This window comes from Dermochelys coriacea, chromosome 9, assembly GCF_009764565.3.
Source record: "Dermochelys coriacea isolate rDerCor1 chromosome 9, rDerCor1.pri.v4, whole genome shotgun sequence".
Taxonomy (NCBI): Eukaryota; Metazoa; Chordata; order Testudines; family Dermochelyidae; genus Dermochelys; species Dermochelys coriacea.
This window is the reverse complement of record NC_050076.1, coordinates 18,380,096-18,399,346: the sequence shown is the minus strand read 5'-3', so window position 1 is coordinate 18,399,346 and position 19,251 is coordinate 18,380,096. Positions and strand designations below refer to the sequence as shown.

General features: G+C 39.7%; 1 protein-coding gene across 3 annotated transcripts in view; it reads left to right on the top strand.

Moving 5' to 3' along the window:
- SERPINI1 (serpin family I member 1) overlaps nucleotides 1–18,812 on the top strand; it is an 85,227-nt gene extending 66,415 nt beyond the window's left edge. For all 3 annotated transcript variants that reach the window (XM_038417314.2, XM_038417316.2, XM_043491810.1), the window contains 4 exons: nucleotides 2,176–2,273; nucleotides 15,086–15,172; nucleotides 16,581–16,670; nucleotides 18,505–18,812. In XM_038417314.2, coding sequence (XP_038273242.1) covers nucleotides 2,176–2,273; nucleotides 15,086–15,172; nucleotides 16,581–16,670; nucleotides 18,505–18,581 — 352 coding nt within the window. In that variant the 3' untranslated portion in view covers nucleotides 18,582–18,812. The remainder of the gene's footprint in view (nucleotides 1–2,175; nucleotides 2,274–15,085; nucleotides 15,173–16,580; nucleotides 16,671–18,504) is intronic.
- The last annotated feature ends 439 nt before the right edge of the window (nucleotides 18,813–19,251 follow it).

Below are 19,251 nucleotides of genomic sequence, written 5' to 3'. Positions count from 1 at the left end.
GTCTTTACGTGTTGCTCATTAAGAGTGTGCGGTGTTCTGACAAAAGATGTCAAGCTGACAGCAGTGAAATTTGCTAGAGCATCAGAGGGGACTTTCCCAACTAATGACATTGTATTAGTCACTTGCTGGTCCTCTGGTATCCTGCCAAAGCAATGAACTCTTAAGGAAGACTGCTTCTCCTGTTTTCCTTTCAAGCACCATGATCCTCCTGTAGGTTGTTTGGGCCTGGTGCTTTAATTCTTTTGCCGTCACCAATAAGGTGTAGCTGCTCCTGTACTATCCCTCATAAATCATCTTTTCATTTAGACAAATTCTTCCTTAGTAAAGAACATTAACGTCTGTTTAGCTGAATTTTTGTTGATTCTCTTTGGCTTGTTTTGTCACTTTTTACCTTCTGCATTTTTGTTGCATGAATAGGAATCATATTTTCCATTTTCTTCTTCTGTTAGATTTTTCTTGAAAATGGGAAAATCCAGCTGACCTTTTTCATTTCATTCTTCATTATCTCTAGGTTTTTTTTATTTTGAGGGGGGGAGGGGAGCGTTAAGCTTCCAATTTTTGCACATGCCCTGACACTCAGTGAGATCATCTCCACACTTCATCAGCTGCTTTATGCTGGGTCAGGATTCTGTACAGCACCACTCATTTCTCACAATGATCACATCAATAGGATCATTGCTGCTGGATGGTTGACACGTTGCATCATACATGGTTTGTTAATATGAAATAAGACTGTTTAATTTTTTATTACAAGAAATGGCACAGTGGTACAATAGTTTTTCTACTGGGTCAAGAGTATACGAGAGAGATTTTACTAAGAACTGCAGTCTGAATGCAAAATAGTCTCTAGCCATATGGCTTGTGTAATGAAACCCATCTATACTCTCTGCTTTCTCTTTGTGACCTTACAGTTGATGGCCGCATAATTGAAATGCTTTATAATTAATGTTTTGGTCATTTTACAGAGAGCCTTTATTACACGAAAATTTCCTATTACGCCTTCTCATCTATCAATAGACCTCTGTGACATTTCTAATCTAGCTAAGGGTAGCCCTTTCTCATTATTACTTTGATAAACTCCTTTACTACAGGACTTCCTAGTCTAGGACCCAATGCTGCAACATTGAAACTAATGTTTCAGAGTAGCAGCCGTGTTAGTCTGTATTCTCAAAAAGAAAAGGAGTACTTGTGGCACCTTAGAGACTAACAAATTTATTAGAGCATAAGCTTTCGTGAGCTACAGCTCACTTCATCGGATGCATTTGGTGGAAAAAACAGAGTAGAGATTTATATACACACACACAGAGAACATGAAACAATGGGTTTATCATACACACTGTAAGGAGAGTGATCACTTAAGATAAGCCATCACCAAGGTGATGGCTTATCTTAAGTGATCACTCTCCTTACAGTGTGTATGATAAACCCATTGTTTCATGTTCTCTGTGTGTGTGTATATAAATCTCTACTCTGTTTTTTCCACCAAATGCATCCGATGAAGTGAGCTGTAGCTCACGAAAGCTTATGCTCTAATAAATTTGTTAGTCTCTAAGGTGCCACAAGTACTCCTTTTCTTATTGAAACTAATGAGAGTTTTGCCATTGACTTAATTGGAAGCAGGACCAGAATGAATTACTATATCCTTCTTGGTATTCTGTGTTTTTTATTTATTATCTTAAAATAAAAGCTGAGCATCTTTATTTTCCTAATCTTTCTTTTTGCGAACAGCTGTCTAAAGTTTCTGCACTCTTTTTGTATCACTCATTGTTCCATTATCTAGATTAAACTTGATCACATTTGGTTTGATATTTGCTAGCTTTCTTTTTCTCCTATCTATTTAATCTAACTACATTACTAAGTTTTTATAGGCAGGGATTTTGTGTATGCCTCATGTACATAATATTGTTAGCATATTTCAGGGGCTAGTGCAGTACAAATAGTTATAGAATATTCTAGCCATGAATGTCTGTTATCAATAAATATATGTATTTATAATGTATTTATAAGCATTTCTATAGCATGCATCACCGTACTATAGTATCTGAGTACTAAATTTGCTTTTTTTATTTAACTTGGTGTTTCAACCTCAATTAACTACAATTTACAAACATGCTAATAAAAATAAACACTACTAATACATCCTTGGATTTTGCAATTCTCTGTTATGCTCCCCAGGTTCACAGCAGAACAGGAAGTTGATCTGAAGGATGTTTTGAAGGGTCTTGGAATCACAGAAGTATTCAGCAGAAATGCTGATCTCACTGCAATGTCTGGTAAGACACTCTCTTGTTTCCAGTCTTTCACAATACTGCATCAAGTCTCGACGTTATTGAGAGAGAACAAAAAAGGACTGCAAAATTTGTTTTTGCCAATAATATAAGTTTTTGTGACCCTCCTGAATTCTTCTAATATCTGACATTATGCATTTATCATTGGATTGTGAACTTTCCAAGAACAGTTTTAAGAGAGATTATTTTACAAGCTTTACCAATCTATGGGTTTTACCTCTGCTTAAGAACCCTCTACTCCTGGTGTTATAAGTGGCAATGCTTCTGTTGCATGAGTAAAGAGAAAAAGGAACATTATGCAAAAGGTGGATGCCTCTGGCATGATGAACAATATTGAGGCCTCTTATACGCATGGCCTTGGTGGTTCAGTGGATTTGTTTTTTTATCTCGTAGCCTGAATTCAAACAGCAAGTGACTTGTCATCTCTTACCCTAGGGGCCATTTGTCCACAGCATAAAGGTTAATAATCTTCTTTGTAGAAGAAGCATTATAAAGGAAAAGTTTTTAAGATTAAGGCACATGAGCACAAATAACTACATCCACTGCATGTCTGTTTAAGCCAGTTGTCAGCATTTCACTTTCATACCTACCAAAATCCTTTAAATTTAAAAAGTCATTTCAAATAGAATCAGCAAAAAGAGCTGGGTTGGGGTTTTTTTGTTTTTTTTTTTTTTTTAAATGAATGTGAAGTCCAGGAAAGGTGTTGAGCAGACAATCGTAGGAAGTGTCAGAGTGACGTCCTTCTCTGAGGAATTTACTCTCTTATACGCAACAGTAGCAGGCACTTCTGTAGCACAAGCTCCCCCATACTCAGTCCTGACCTGACGGATGAGAAACTGGTTCAGTCTCAGGCTCATTTGGTCTCTACCTTCTAGCTATCAGCTATTTTCAATTAGCTGACTATGATGGTTAATGGACTCTAAGACCAGAAGGAACCATTATGATTATCTAGTCTGACCTCTTGTGTAACACAGACCATAGAACTTCCCCAAAAATAACTTCTAGAGCAGATCTCTTGGTACAATGTCCAATCTCAATTTAAAAATTGCATTGATGGAGAAATGATTGGAACAATTTACCAATTACTCTCACCATTTAAAATTTATGCCTTCTTTCCAGTCCAAATTTGTCTAGCTTCAACTTCAGCCACTCGTTCATGTCATACCATTCTCTGCTAGATTGGAACACTCATTATTAAATATTTAGTCCATGTAGGTGCTTAGACTAATCAAGTCACCCCTTCTCTTTGTAAAGCTTAATTGACTAAGGCCATAGCTGCAGGATGGGAGGGTGGGGGCTATATCCTGGGAACTAGTGACTCTGAAAAAGATTTGGGGATCAAGGTGAATAATCTGCTAAACATGAACTCCCAGTGGGGTGCTCTGGCCAAAAGGGCTAATGCAATCCTTGGATGCATAATCAGGGGATTTCCGAGTAGGAGTACAGAGGTTATTTTACCTCTGTATTTAGCACTGCTAGGACTGCTAATAGAATACTGTGTCCAATTCTGGTGCCCGCAATTCAAGAAGGATGTAGAAAAGTTGGAGAGGGTTCAGAAAAGAGCCTCGAGAATGAACAAAGGATTAGAACTTATAGTGAGACACTCAGGATAATGTTCTTTGTTCCTAGATATGTATACATTTATGAGTAGCCTTATTAAAATGCATATTGTTAAATTGTGCCCAGTTTTATTAAGCAATCCAGATCTCTCCGAATCAGCAACTTTTCTTCTTTGTTATTTACCACTCCCCCACTTTTTGTGCCATCTGCATACAAATCACTGAAACTTTGGTTGCTTCCAGGTCATTGATTTTAAATTTAAAAAAAAAAAAAAAGCATCGGGCCAAGAACCAATCCCTGTGGGACCTCACGGGAAATAGACCCGCTTGATGATGATTCTCCATTTACAGTTATATTTTGAGACCTATCATTTAGCCAGTTTTTAACCCATTTAATGTGTGCCATGTTAGTTTTATATCATTCTAGTTTTTAATCAAAATGTCATGCAGTACCAAATCAAACACCTTTCAGAAGTCTAAGTATATTACATCAACGCTATTATCTTTATCAACCAAACTTGTAATCTCATCAGAAAAAGATATCAAGTTAGTTTGACAGAATCTGTTTTCCAGAAATCCATGTCGATTTGCACTAATTACATTACCTTCCTTTAGTTCCTTATTTGTTAAGTCCTATAGCAGCTGCTCCATTATTTTCCCCAGGATCGATGTCAAGCTGATAGGCCTGTAATTACCCAGGTCATCTCGTTTACCCTTTTAAAAAAATTGTCATAACATTAGCTTGCTTCCAGTTTTCTTGAACTTCCCCAGTGCTCCAAGACTTATTGAAAATCAACATTAATGATCCAGTGAGCTCCTTGTTGTTGTAATTTACATTTATATAGCTCTGTCTCCCTTGTCCCAGAACATTTCACTAGTCTTAACAAACTGATACACAATCTCTATACCAAACTTCAGTGTGGTGTGACATTAGGAATTGGACTGTGGCAAGAAAACAGCCAATTACTTTGTCACTGCTATGCTGGGCTGGATTTGAGCTGTTAAGTCGTATCCAGTACCCAAATTCCAGAGCCACCCAGTGCCCACAGAAATACTGGTTGAGTTGTTCTTGCTGTGGCCTTCCGCTTGCAATCCTTATACTACATTAGCTCTGCAGTTGTGGGGTTTTTTTGTTTTGTTTTGTTTTTTATATATATACCTTGGTTGTCCTCAGGGGATCCCACTGTCCTCCACCCAGGAAGCTGTAGCTCAGGGGTTCTCAAACTGGGGGTTGCAAGATTATTACGTGGGGGTTGCAAGCTGTCAGCCTCCACCCCGAAACCCCACTTCACCTCCAGCATTTATAATAGTGTTAAATATATATTTAAAAAAATTAATTTATAAAGGGAGTCGTACTCAGAGGCTTGCTGTGTGAAAGGGGGTCACCAATACAAAAGTTTGAGAACCACTTCTGCAGCCCTTCTGGGTTGCTGCTTAATCACCGAGATGGATACCTGAGTCAGAGAAGTCTCCTTTCTCTATCACCTACTACAGAGAATCAGAGCCAAGTGAAGGTTTTCAAACAACAACAGCAAAAAGTTTTAATCTGAAACTTTCACCAGAAATGTTAAGGTTTTGTTTTCCAAATGTTCCCTTTTTGCAAAGTTAGATATTTAAAAAAAAAAAAATTGGTTCACTTTTCCTTCACCACCATTCTCTTTCTCTTCCCCCAGTCCTCTGGCCCACCTCATCTCTCTGTCCTTTTTTTTTTTTCTTTCTTTCTTCATTACATAAAATGGAAAAGGGAGGGGGCAGGAAAAATAAAAATGAATATACGAAAAATTGTGCCTTTTTACAAACCTGTGGAATGAATTTTCCACATTTTCATGAAGAAAGTCTTCCATTGTTTTGATGACCTGTAGTGGAAATGCTGATCCCACATTAATCTATAGCTCTAACACAAGAAAAATCTTAAAATGAATGTATCAAAGATAATTTTGGAAGTTCACTTAACGTGTTGGGTGGTGGTAGGACTCTCCCTCCGAATCTGTCTGTGATGTAGTATCCAATAGTGCAGCGGAGCATGTCCCTTTATTTCACTCCATATACAACACAGAGAGGCATAAACATCAGTGAGCAGCTCTGCACACAGGAGTGCAACAGATGGATTGAATGTGTTTGTGTTTAATCCATGAGATTAATTATTTGTTCAAAGATTTATATTTTGTACAATTATGTCTTACAAAAGCAAGAGAGAGTTTACGACCACATATATATCTTGCTTGGACAATTGAACTTTGCTATTTAAAGACACAGAGGCACTAGATTTATGGTTTATTACAATAATCTGTAACCCACAATAACCCCCCTTTTGTGTCCTGTGACTAGAGAAGTGTTAACGGGCAACTTCACCTTCACTGGTCTCTTAGCATATGTGTTAACTACTTATGATAAACAAACTATTCCACCGTGGATTTAATTCTGAGGCTCTGAGGGCTTGCCCATGCTTAAAATGCTATGGTTTACACACTAGCTACAGCAATGGGAGGGGTTCTCCCAATGGTTAGATAATCCACCTCCTGGAGAGGCAATAGCTAGGTTGCTAGAAGAATTCTTCCATCCACCTAGCACCATCAATGGCTATTAGCCAGGATGGTCAGGGATGCAACACCATCTTCTGAGGTTCCCTAGCCTCTGTTTGCCAGAAGCTGGGAATGGATGACTCACTTGATTGCCTGCTCTGTTCATTCCCTCTGAAGAACCTGGCATTGGCCACTGTCAGAAGACAGGATATTGGGCTAGATGGACTGTTGGCCTGACCCAGTATGGTCATTCTTATGTTCTTAGGACTGGTTGGCTTAACTGTGCTGCTCATAGTGGGACTTTTCACAACCCTCACCAACATAGTTAAAACGACCTAATTTTCTTGTGCAGAGCAGGTGTGAGACTCTTTCCCAGACCTTAAGAGCTCTGTGTAGCTCGAAAGCCAGGGTTGGTCTGCACTGGAACTTATATTGGCATAGCTACGTCTCAGGGGGTGTAAAAAATCAACCTAACCGCCTTAGTGTAGACAGTACTTGGTTGACCCAAGAATTCTTCCATTGGCCTAGCTATTGCCTCTCAGAGAGCTGGATCACCTATGCCGATGGGGAACCCCTCCTGTCAGCACAGGTAATGTCTACACTGACGCGCTACAGCAGCTAAGTTGCAGTGATCCAACTCTGCCAGTGTAGCGTTTTAAGTGTAGACATAACCTTGTCTCTTTCATTACAGAAGTTGGTCCAATAAAAGATATTACCTCACCCACTTCACCTATTTAAAGATTAAGTTGTTTATAATGGAATGTAAAGCATTAAGTACAGCGATGATTAATGTTGCTGCTCTCTAATTTTTCCCACTGAATGTCCGAGGAGATGTCTAAAACATTCATAGGTTTTTTTATTTCTTAATTTAATAAAGTAATATTTTTTTATTACTTAGAATTTTGTCTTGACAAAGTTAACACCAGTGCTGTGGTTACTTTCCTTTCTTACAAAAGGTTTCTTTTTGGTTGTTTTTGTTCTGTTTTTTGTTTACTTCAATATCAGACAAGGAAAAGAACTTCTGGGCAAAAAATTTAAAATCTTTTATTTTAAATTGATACACAACATGCCTGGGTCCACAACATGCGTGCTTAACAGGGGTTTGAATGTCCAAAAATTCTCTCAAAGATCAAGGCGTAGACTTTTTTGGAAAATGTAGCACTTCATGAAAGTTAAATACAAACAATTGTGAGTTGTTGGGTTTTTTTTATTCAGAGAAGTACACCTATTTGGAAGTTGTTAAAATGTAGGTAGATTAAATAAAAGAAAATACAGAAAGGCTTTAAATAAACACTGTCAAGTTTTTATCACTTTTTTCTGCTACTGTCTTTTTGAATTATTGCCATGTAAAGCCTCTGAATTTCTAAGGCCCAAGGAGATCTGGTTGAAACTTCAGGATTTCCATTTCATGGAAATTTCTGACATTTGAAAAAAGTTTTCATTCCAAATATGAATACAAACTAGAAACTTTAAAATCTCTTGCAGAAAGGAAATTCTTGGGGAGGTGGGGGGTCAGAATAATCTAAACTTCCCCCCCAGCTGCGCCTCTCAAAAAAAATGGAGCCACCAATTGATTCTTAAGGACTGCTTGGGCTGCTCCTGGGGGGTTGGGAGAAGCCCAGGGAGTCCCCTGGGGTCATGGGAATTCCCATTCCCAAAATGTGGCTGCTCTAGTCCTTGCTCATTGTGCAATATAGGAATACTTGACTGTCCACCAAACTTGACTCTCTGGAGGATGAAGAAAGTTGGCCTGTGGGATACTTTTGATTGACTCCTAGAGCATGAGTTCTGTGGGGCTACATGTAAATTGCAGAGCAATAGAGTTTGAAGTCTGGCTCCTGGTGTGATTTAGGCTTGGAACCTCCATTCCTGTGAGATCCTGGGACCAGAGGTGCTGGAACATTTTTTTTTTTTATAGTGTGGGTGCTGACAACGGAAACCATGTATTTGGTGTTTGTTAATACTACTTCAGGCCAGGGTGTGTGGCAGCACCACTGTCTGGGACCCAGAGTCCAAGCCCTGGGTTAGTGCAATTTTATGTATATGGAAGGGGTTTAGGCTTGAGCATGACTTCAAGACCATGGCTTACATTGTAGTGTTGCCATACCCTGAGAGCCCCTATTTGAGCCAAATTTCCCAGGCTTCTGTAGCAGGGTTGCTGGAAGCCCTGTATCTATGATCCCAGGGTAGTCTGGCTGGGCAGTCCCAGAGCCATAGACCTCGGAAGCTCAGCTCTCCAACAACCCATCAGGCAAGACAACATAAAAGTTTTTTGTAGGAACACAGCCTGTGTTTTGAAGGAAGTTTGTTGAAACTGAAATGTGTCTGCGATACATTTCAATTTCAATTAATCAGGATTTTCTGATGAACAACCATTTAATCAGAAAATTCCCAACGAGGTCTAGGCCCACTTCAGAAACCAAATCCAGTCACAGATTGTTGACTTCAGTGGAGTTGTGTGGGCTCACATGTCAGCCCGTATGAATACAATTGCAGGATCACAGCCTTAATTTTCACCATTATTCTTATTATTTATTTTTATTGCGGTAACACTTCGGAGCCCCATTTCTGGAGCAGGTGCTGTACAAATCCAGAACAAAAGACATTCCCTGTCTCAAAGAGCTTACTATCTGGTTGTTCATTTCTTGTACTTTATTCATCTCAGAAAAGGGAAACAGAGTAGTCAGCTTTACTGCCATGTCTGGATCATGAACTATAAAGGGGAATATTTGGATCCAAATGTTAGCCCTAGATGTAGCATGCTTTTGGGGACAAAAGCTCTTTGGCACATTCTAAAGCTGAAGTGGGAAACTGAGGAAGTGTCTATCTGCTGCTGGTCTAATTCACATACTCTGTCCTTTGGGTCCCCCCTTTGCAAAAGGGGAAACTGAGGTTCTCTGAAGCTCCTGGCAGGTGTAATGTGCATATACTTAAGGAATTGGGGATTGGTCCTGCTTCAAGCAGGGGGTTGAACTAGATGACCTCCTGAGGTCCCTTCCAACCCTAACCTTCTATGATGCAGAGAGAAAGACATTATAAAAAACGCTTAAAGAGAAACACTGTATTATCTGATGAAATTTAAAAAGAAGTAAACATGGAGTTCTGCCAAAACACACTTATCTCTAGGCTTGGCAGAGAGGCATTTTTGGGAGGGATAGCTGAGTGGTTTGAGCATTGGCCTGCTAAACCCAGGGTTGTGAGTTCAATCCTTGAGGGGGCCATTTAGGGTTCCGGGGCAAAATTGGGGATTGGTCCTGCTTTGAGCAGGGGGTTGGACTAGATGACCTCCTGAGGTCCCTTCCAACCTTGATATTCTATGAATTAACAAGAACTCTATGAATTCCACAGGTGCCCAAGACTCAACATTCTGTATTTGCCATGAAATGAAAAAAATCATGAAACTGCTTCTGTTGACATTGAGTTTTATACATTTTGTTTTGTTTTTTGTTTGGTTTACACAGACCCTAAATTTGAGGTCTGAACTATTCAGCATGGTTTGAGAACTGTCTTGGAGCAGTTAAATTCTGCCTTACTAGAATGCCCCCTGTATTTTCAGCTGAATATGGTATTTCTCGCTTTCTGTCCTGAGAGGACATGTAGTGTTTTGTGTGCACTGTTAAAATGGCAGCTGCCTTTATCCCCAGAAGCGACCTGCATTTCAATGAGAAGTGAAGTGATTTTAAGGCAGAATCTTACAGTACAGAATGGGTAGAGGTACATCACCCCAGTAGAGGTTCCTGGAGGCATTGTGGTTGAGGTAGCTATCCTTTCTCTGGATGGGAATAGGCCACGGAAGCCCCTACTACACACTTTTCCTGTTACAGAAAACCTGAGGAGATTTTTCAGGTGCTTCAGAATGGCCTGACTACCACTGTGTTCACAAGGATGTGAAGTGCAAAGGCAGATTAAATTTTTTCAGGGTCATGCTTGCTAGAATCATAGAATCATAGAATCATAGAATATCAGGGTTGGAAGGGACCCCAGAAGGTCATCTAGTCCAACCCCCTGCTCAAAGCAGGACCAAGTCCCAGTTAAATCATCCCAGCCAGGGCTTTGTCAAGCCTGACCTTAAAAACCTCTAAGGAAGGAGATTCTACCACCTCCCTAGGTAACGCATTCCAGTGTTTCACCACCCTCTTAGTGAAAAAGTTTTTCCTAATATCCAATCTAAACCTCCCCCATTGCAACTTGAGACCATTACTCCTCGTTCTGTCATCTGCTACCATTGAGAACAGTCTAGAGCCATCCTCTTTGAAACCCCCTTTCAGGTAGTTGAAAGCAGCTATCAAATCCCCCCTCATTCTTCTCTTCTGCAGACTAAACAATCCCAGCTCCCTCAGCCTCTCCTCATAAGTCATGTAGCCTCTCCTCATAAGTCATAGAAGGAATAATTTGAACTCTTACACATTCCTGGGCTCCTAGGCTGGGATTTTCAAAGGAGCCTACAGAAGCTTGATATCCAAATTCCACTGAGTTTCTGTGGGATTTGGGTTTCTAACTGCCTTAAGCTCCTTTTGAAAATCCCAACCTAAATTAACAGTAGCCACTGGGGAAAATGGCCAGAGCATTTTAGTGGACAGGTCAATTAAAAACCCCATTCATTATGCAGATGTCAAAAAGGAAAACCAAGTAGGGAATATAAAGGGAAGAGAAAACACTGATGATCTGTTAATGCCATTTTACAAATTATGCATCTTAAGCTGTAATACTATGGTCAATTCTTGCAATCTCAGAGCTATAGCAGAAAGAGAGAGGGTCCAGAGATAGTGAGACAAAAATTATGCTTTGATATGGAGAGAGACTGAAAGGACTGGGATTGTTTTATTTAGAGAGGGGATGAATAGGACGGGATGTGATAGAGGCATATAAAATGATGAATGGTATAGGAATGGAAAACTGGAATGAAGTATTACTCTTCTCTCAGTAGAAGAACAAAGGGACAGCCAGTGGAGCTGAAAGGCAATTCAAAACCTATAAAAAGAATACTTTTCTTTTAATAAAAAGAAAAGGAGTACTTGTGGCACCTTAGAGACTAACACATTTATTTGAGCATAAGCTTTCGTGAGCTACAGCTCACTTCATTGGATGCATTCACCCCCGGAGCTCATTGCCACTGGATATCATTGAGGTCAAGAGCTTAGGATTCAAAAATGCATTAGATGTTTATGTGGATAATGAAAAGTATCCACAGTTACACTAGATCGTTATAAACCTCATGCTTCAGGGCATGAGCCAGACACTAACTGAGAGAAACTTCTCCTGTGAGCAAGTTAGTCGATAGCTATGAGATTTCATGCACCTTCCTCTGAAGTATCCAACCCTGGCTATGTTAGAAGCAGCATGGACTAGATGAGATGGCCCCCCTGTGTGAGTTCCTGTGCCCTATAGTCTCTATTCAGTGTGCAGCACTTTTGAGGTCCAGATCCTGCCATAATTTGCAACCAAGCACATTATTATAGGACTACACCCTGAATAAGTGTTGTTGTTGTTATTACTCTTAAAGTGTTTGCAAGATCAGGCCCTACCTGCACAACACCTATTAAGGGTACAGTGATGGGGCCCAGTCCTGCAAGGCGCTAAGCACTCTCAGTAGCCACACACTTTATTGGAAACTAAAGGTGCTCAGAACCAGGCATGATCAAGAGCTTTGCCACTGGTTTTCAATGGAGAAGGCTCAAACACTTGGTATTTCAAGTAGTGTCTTCACTAAGGCAAAATTGAGTGGGAATCTCTTAGTTTATCAGCCATTAAGCATGACAAGGTGAGGTACTATCTTTTATTAGACCAACTTCTGTTGGTAATAGAGACAAACTTTTGAGAGCTTTTTGTAAGTTCAAAAGTTTGTCTCTCACCAACAGAAGTTGGTCCAATAAATGGTAGTGCCTCACGCACCTTGTCTCTGTAATGTCCTGCGACCAACATAGCTACATCACTGCATACAGCCATCAAGCATAAGCATTCTTTGGGTTTAAGACTATTGTGAGCTTGTAGGTGGCATTTTTCTTACTCCAAAAGATTTCTCTTGGTAAATTCATTGTTCAGCTCAAATATTTAATCAAATTGTGGAAAGATTCTCAACTAGAATAACTGAAATTACACTAGATGGAATGGAAAATTACAGGCCAGCCAATGGATAGAAGGGGGACTATTATAGGAATGATATGTAAAAGAGAGACTTCTAGCTATGTAGATTATTAGAAGTGTTCATCAAAATATTTCCATTCTAATTGACTGACTGTTTTTGCATATAGCACTTACTGCTGAGAATTTACTTGTTCCAGTGACAGAGTGGGTGTAGCCTAGAGCTGGCTCAGCACTCTGAACTTCCCCATCTGCTGAATAGGGAGATAATTGATTAGTTCTGGGTGATTAACCAGTCAATAATGTGATTCAGTTAGTCTGCTATGGACCATTAAATGGACAATGGGAAAGTAGGGGGGAAAAGAGCTGGATGGAAAGGTAAAGAATCTGAGAGATGAGACTTCTCTCCCTGCCCCACTCACCCCACCATCTACGGGATATGCTGAAGCTTCGGAAAAGCCATATGGTGATAGGACATGAAGCTGCATGAGATATTGTAAATAAAATGCACTATAGTGAACTTTATGTAAGGGTGTGTGGAGACTGCTTGCAAAGAGAAATTCAGAGTGAAGGAGCACCCACCCTGACCTGCCAAAACACTGCAGTTCATTCTTCAGAAAGTTAATTTTATTTAAGTTGAATACTTTCCTATGAGTGGTCACTTTACAGGAAGACTAGATTTAACCACTTGGCCTCTGGATTAGCGGTGCAAATAAACCATTTAGACAAACGGTAACCTGCAAAAAGGAATAATCACATGTGAACACTTCACATATTATATTTTTGAGATCTTTCTATTAATAGCTGTTATGTCAATACCTAAATGAGTGAGAGTTCTGCTTAATCCATAAGATAAACAGATGCTTTGTGACAGATGTGCTACAAATAATACAGTGGAGGCTTTTTCCCTGCTTTCAAGACAACAGCAGCATTTCTGAAAGCTTAGAACTGAAGCCTAAAGCTTGTACAGTTCTTAGCAGTCTCCTGTAGGTTTTACCACATATGATCCCATAGGAAATCAATTGGGACTTTTGTTGAAGAGATGCTGAGCAGCTGAACTGTGAGAGCTAGTTCAGTTCGGAGCCAACCTAGCTTATCTTGAGTTAATGAGACCTATTGGAGTCATGTGATAGGCAGGGCTGTCTTTCCTCTCAGTTGTTTACATTAGCATTGGAACCATTATCTTTTGTTATGAGAGTTGACATAAATGAAGATCAACTACAAGAATATTCCCACAGCCTTTTCTTATAGTGGTGATTCAGTGTGTTCAGTTAATGATTTATTTGATAGCAGGTATTGTGTAATAAGGGTTATGTCATGGAAGGCTTCAGAAATAGAGAAGGTTATTGAATCGATTGGCTTCTTAGTTTAAACTTTGCACGTTGATTTATTTCCCTGTTATGAATATTGTATTTCTTTCCTAGCTCTCAATTGTATTCTCTCGTGTCTATGTGGATATGAGATATTTCACCATGTTTATTTCCCTCCCTCTCCCCCCAACTGTTCCTCAGGTGTTCTTGTCAACTGCTGGAAATAGCCCACCTTGATTATCACTCCAAAAGGTTCTCCCCTCCCCCTCCCCTCCTGCTGGTAATAGCTCACTTTAAGTGATCACTCTCATTACAGTGTGTATGGTAACACCCATTATTTCATGTTCTCTATGTATATAAATCTCCCCACTGTGTTTTCCACTGAATGCATCCAGTGAAGTGAGCTGTAGCTCATGAAAGCTTATGCTCAAATTCGTTAGTCTCTAAGGTGCCACAAGTACTCCTTTTCTTTTTGTGTGAGTATATGTACAGTGTAAGTCTAATCCAGTGTGTGTGTATTACTTCTGTAATATATTGTGTTGCTGGGGTGGGGTGGAAAATAGTTAAAGATTGTACTAACTAGGAGTGTAAGGGCCTATTGCCAGGCCCTTCTATGGTCTGATCCTATGCCATTGAAGTCGATAGCAATGACTTCAGTAGGAGCTGGATCAGATTCGTATTGAATTGCTGGGATGGGAGAGAGCACACGAGGGAGAAAGCAAAGGCTCAGTCCCTCTCTCAGTGAACTCAGTCAATTACATCATTTCCATTGGCATCACTAGGTATGAAGCTGAATCCTTGGTGATCCTATTGCAGTACCATCTGACATTTAATTTTTAAAATCAGGATGGAAAGAAAACATGCATGAAAAATTTGGGCCTGATTGTGCAAGCTCCTCCCAGAAGTTATATAGCGTCTTTCAGCATTGGTCCCAAATGGAGAAACAAATAACTACTCTCTGCTTGTAATGTTACATCCTTTCCTCTCCAACTCTTGGTCTGCCTAGTCTATTTACAGTTTAAGCTCTTCAGGCTATGGACTGTCTTTTATTCTGTGCTTATATGAAACCTAGCCATGAGGGCTCTGTCTCAGTTGGTGTTTCTAGGTGCTACTGTGATACAAATAATAGCTAAATAAAAATATAAACAAGGAAAAGACTGTTTAAAACCAAGATGGGGGAGGAAGTCATTGCAGTTGAATTTGATTGATTGATCTTCGCCTTCAGGACTTGGAGGTGTTTTTTTAATAATAAAGCTTTTTTAAAAGCTTCACTTTTTACTAACCCACTTTAAAATGTCTCCTTTTTTTTCTTCCCCTCCCCCCAGATAACGAAGAGCTTTACCTTGCTAAAGCAATTCACAAGTCGTTCCTAGAAGTTAATGAGGAAGGTGCCGAAGCTGCTGCTGCCTCAGGTATCTGACTCTGAAAACATGAACTCAATTATGGGTCTGGCTGTCCTATATTAATTAGTATTTTAAAAATGTCTTGGTGCAGAGCCGAAAAGCTGAGCACAATACAGCATAAGGTTGTAGTCTGGCAAGTGTCCCTCCTTCCCGGAGAGGATGCTGGAAATTGAAAATGCCAACATTTTGATATGAGTGTGTCATAAAGTGTCAAGTGCTCAGTGGAAAATATTGCCCCTTTCTCCCATTTCCTTTCTAATGAGAGGTGGGAGGGTACATGCTGCATTTTTGAAGATAGATTTTCTTTCTGAAACTTGAATCTTGGCAATTTGGAATGGTTGTGGTTATTTTATTTTCCCCTTCTTGTGTGATTTGCTAATCGAGAAGGTCTGTGTGTTTTCTCCAAAATGGTTAAAAGTACCTCAGAGACATTGTTGTGTTTTTAATAAGCACTTAAACAGGGATGTGAGCTGGGATGCAATAACTGCAAAAGGCTAACTTGCCAGCAGTGATGCTTCAGGGACCAGGTGGTGAAGATGCTTGGTTGTCGCAGGCAAATCTTGACTCCGCCTCTTGCAAATGAGTTACTTCATTTGCCAACTTGCTTGCATTATTATGTGATTTCTCTCCATAAGTACTTGTACTATTCTTCAAGCAAGAGAAAAGCAGCATCCTTTGTAGTCAATCCCAGTGATTCTTTTGAGCTTGGAATTTAACATTAATTTGGGCAGAAATTATTGGCATGCATAGGTGTTTTTTTTAATTGCCAATGCAGTCAAAATGAAAAAGTTAATAAAACACTTGTAAATAATAAAGCCCTAGTGAAAACCTTAGAAGATTTCCAAATATAAGAAAATACCAAATGGCCAAAGTCTGCCGGTCTCCTCATGTATTTTGCCTTTAACTTTATTCTTTAAAATAGAGTAAACAACAAAGAGCTAAATTAAAAATGGCAAGGTCAGCCCACAGGCTTAACTCTTTTATCTAATAAGCAGTTAATGTGAGTACCAGGGTCAGTCTTAGAGCTCTGTCTAGCACAATAAGAGTGGTTAGTGATACCGTCTACTGTAATGCATTTTCCTTTAAAAGGGAATGGCCTTCATTATCCAGAGGTTCTGCCTTTTTGTAAATTATAAGCTGTTCCATCATCACTGGAAATAAATTGTGCCATTGCCAATTGTTAATCCTTCTCAGAGCATACATAGACATGTAATTACTTTGGAAATCTGCTTCCTTTTAGATTAGACGTGTCATGCTATTTGTTGGTGATAGTGCAGTCTTGTAGGCTTTAATTCCTATGCATGGGTTTTACAAATATTACGTGTGAAGAAGTTAACGTGCTGTATAGAGGGAGAGTATAGAGGGGAAGATAAAGCAATACCTGACGTGCTGCTTGTGTGTGTTCTCTCCCCATTAGGAATGATTGCCATTAGTAGAATGGCTGTGCTGTACCCCCAGGTTATAGTCGATCATCCATTTTTCTTTCTGGTCAGAAACAGGAGAACAGGTAAGTGTATGCCGTTTCCGAGCTGCTTTCTCGTTGTTTACAGTGAATCCCCATCAGACCCATGCAGCAGAGGCTCTCCATTTTGGATCACTAAACTGGACTCCGAGAGTAATTTTTTCTCTACTTTCTGCTCTGCAGTGCTTTGTGTTGAGGGATTTTAACTAATCTCTCATAACACATTCCTTTAACACTCCTCCCAACCCCAACCTCACACAGGAGTAGCCTGAAAAATATTATTGCTCTTTCTTGGTAAGTGGTCGTAGGAAAAATTCACCAACAAACTTACTGGGGGCTGAGGCAGAATTGTCATTTGTAATCTTAAACAATAGCTCTGTTTGACTTCATCAGGGGACACAGTCCTGAATCCCCTTGTGCAGTCAGCATTCTTTGAACATACCCTCTGACTTCAGTAAGTGCTTCGCTTTAGTAAGTCCAGCAGAATTTGCCCCAATACTAAGTGATTTCCAGAAAGGACAGATATTGCAGTTATGAATAATTCTCTGGTTCCATTGGTATATATTCTGTGGCAGGCAATGTGAGAACAGTACTTGCTGGCAATACAGCCTCTGATGAAGCAATGTTTTGGTTTGATATTTGTAATTTGTTCTTGGTAATGTCGTGGATGTGACTGGATAATGAACAGCATGTTACTATGTGGCCACACAGGAGCTGGAGCTGTCTGTTATGACATCTCACCTAGTCTGGAGCAAAATTCAGTAGCTGCAGTTCACAAGGGTTTTAGTGCATCTGAGATCAGTCTGGCCCAGCATGTGCAAGATATGATTTCTTATTATTAAACATTCATATTGCAGTACTGCCTAGAGTTGGAGGCCCATTGTGCTAGGTGCTGTACAAACATTAAAAGCCTTTGTCTCAAACCTTGCATATGGTGAGCTTGGTGTGTCAGAGACGCCCTACCAATGTACTGTCCAAGCGGATTAAGCTACAGTGAACTAGACTCACATTACTTCTGAATGAGGGCATCCACACAGGGTTTAATACACACTAACTTATGTCCATTTACTTAGTGTCCCCTTAGGGACCCTTCCAGAGAGATGGGGAAGGGGAATCTGATAGGCATCACAGAAGGCTACAAAACCTTCAATCTGATAGTGTGTAGTGAGCAATTTATGCGCTGAAGATGTGTTGTATGTGGGGACTGAATGACTGAGGATAGTAGCACTTGTATATAGAATTTTTTGCCTCTTTGTGTCCTTCAAATGAGAAACAAGTCCAGTAAAAGACCAAATTTTCATTCTTTTTGGAGTCGTTGGGAGCCTTGCCAGGGAATTCAATGGTAGCAGGAACACGAAATTATCATGAAAGTTGCCTATGGGCAGGTGTCCACACTTCAGTTGATCCTTCTTGAGATCCTCCACCTAGAAGCCAAGGACTGAATGGATGTGGACACCGAACTACCCATTGACATCGGTGATAGTCCCTCTAAAGCTGAAGGAAGTCAATATGCATCTTTCTATTGATTTCAGGGGCTTTGGAGCAAGCCTCTGGAGTGTGTTGAGGTGCATTGTCAGGGCAGTGGAGAAGTTTTCATTGCTTCTGTCTGTGCTGTACCTGTTCTGAGTACAAACAGAGGAACTCGTTCTCCAAGGCTATCAATCCATCACCTCTCATGGATATTAAACTCAGACGTGTGTGTGTGTGTATACATGTGTACGTGCATGCATGTGCGAACGCAATTTATAAATGTTGTGCCCTATAAAATCTATATCTTTATCAGATGATGAATAAATCATGAATAACTTCAAACAATGAAGAGTGGTTTAGAAGTGTGTCCTTTGTGGTTCTGATTTGTGTGTTCTCTCATTTGATTTAGGTACTATCTTGTTCATGGGAAGAGTCATGCACCCAGAAGCAATGAATACAAGTGGCCATGACTTCAAAGAACTTTAATAATGCCACACACTAAAAAGGAGGGAAATAAGCACACTGAGTTTATAATTGATATATTTAAGGTTTGCCGTGTTTTACCTTAAGACACTGTTTAAATACTTCCATATTTAACGCGGTTTAAATTACAAGCCAAGTTTATGGAGGAAAGCTTTCAGTATTAAAATAATGGTTCTGTTGCTGTCATTGTGATTGCTGTGTCAGTCCTTTAAAATAAAATTGTATACATGTCAACAGCTGTGTTTTTCTTATTTTAGTGAATTATACTGCAAAAGTTTAATTTGTAAGTACTATATTTGTTACACCTCAAAGCTATCGTGATCAGTAAGACTGGACTAGAATGTCTACAGTTTTAAATATTACCAGTGGCAAAACTTGATAAATTATTCATCCAGTTTTATTAATTATTTGAAAAATGTAGTCTCTTGAAATATTTGCAAGCAGATTGTAATATCTTGTAATTCATTCATTATTTGAATGCTCTTATGCAAATCTTTTTAACTCTCTGGATTGATTGTGAACTGTTCTGAAAGTATTTGGTATTCACTGTTCTGGTTCGTTGTGATTGTTCAGATAAGACTTGTGGGGGGTGAAATCCTGACCTCCTCAATGTCAGTGTAAAACACCCACTGACTTCAATGGGCTAGGAGTTCATGCGTGGTGACATATAATC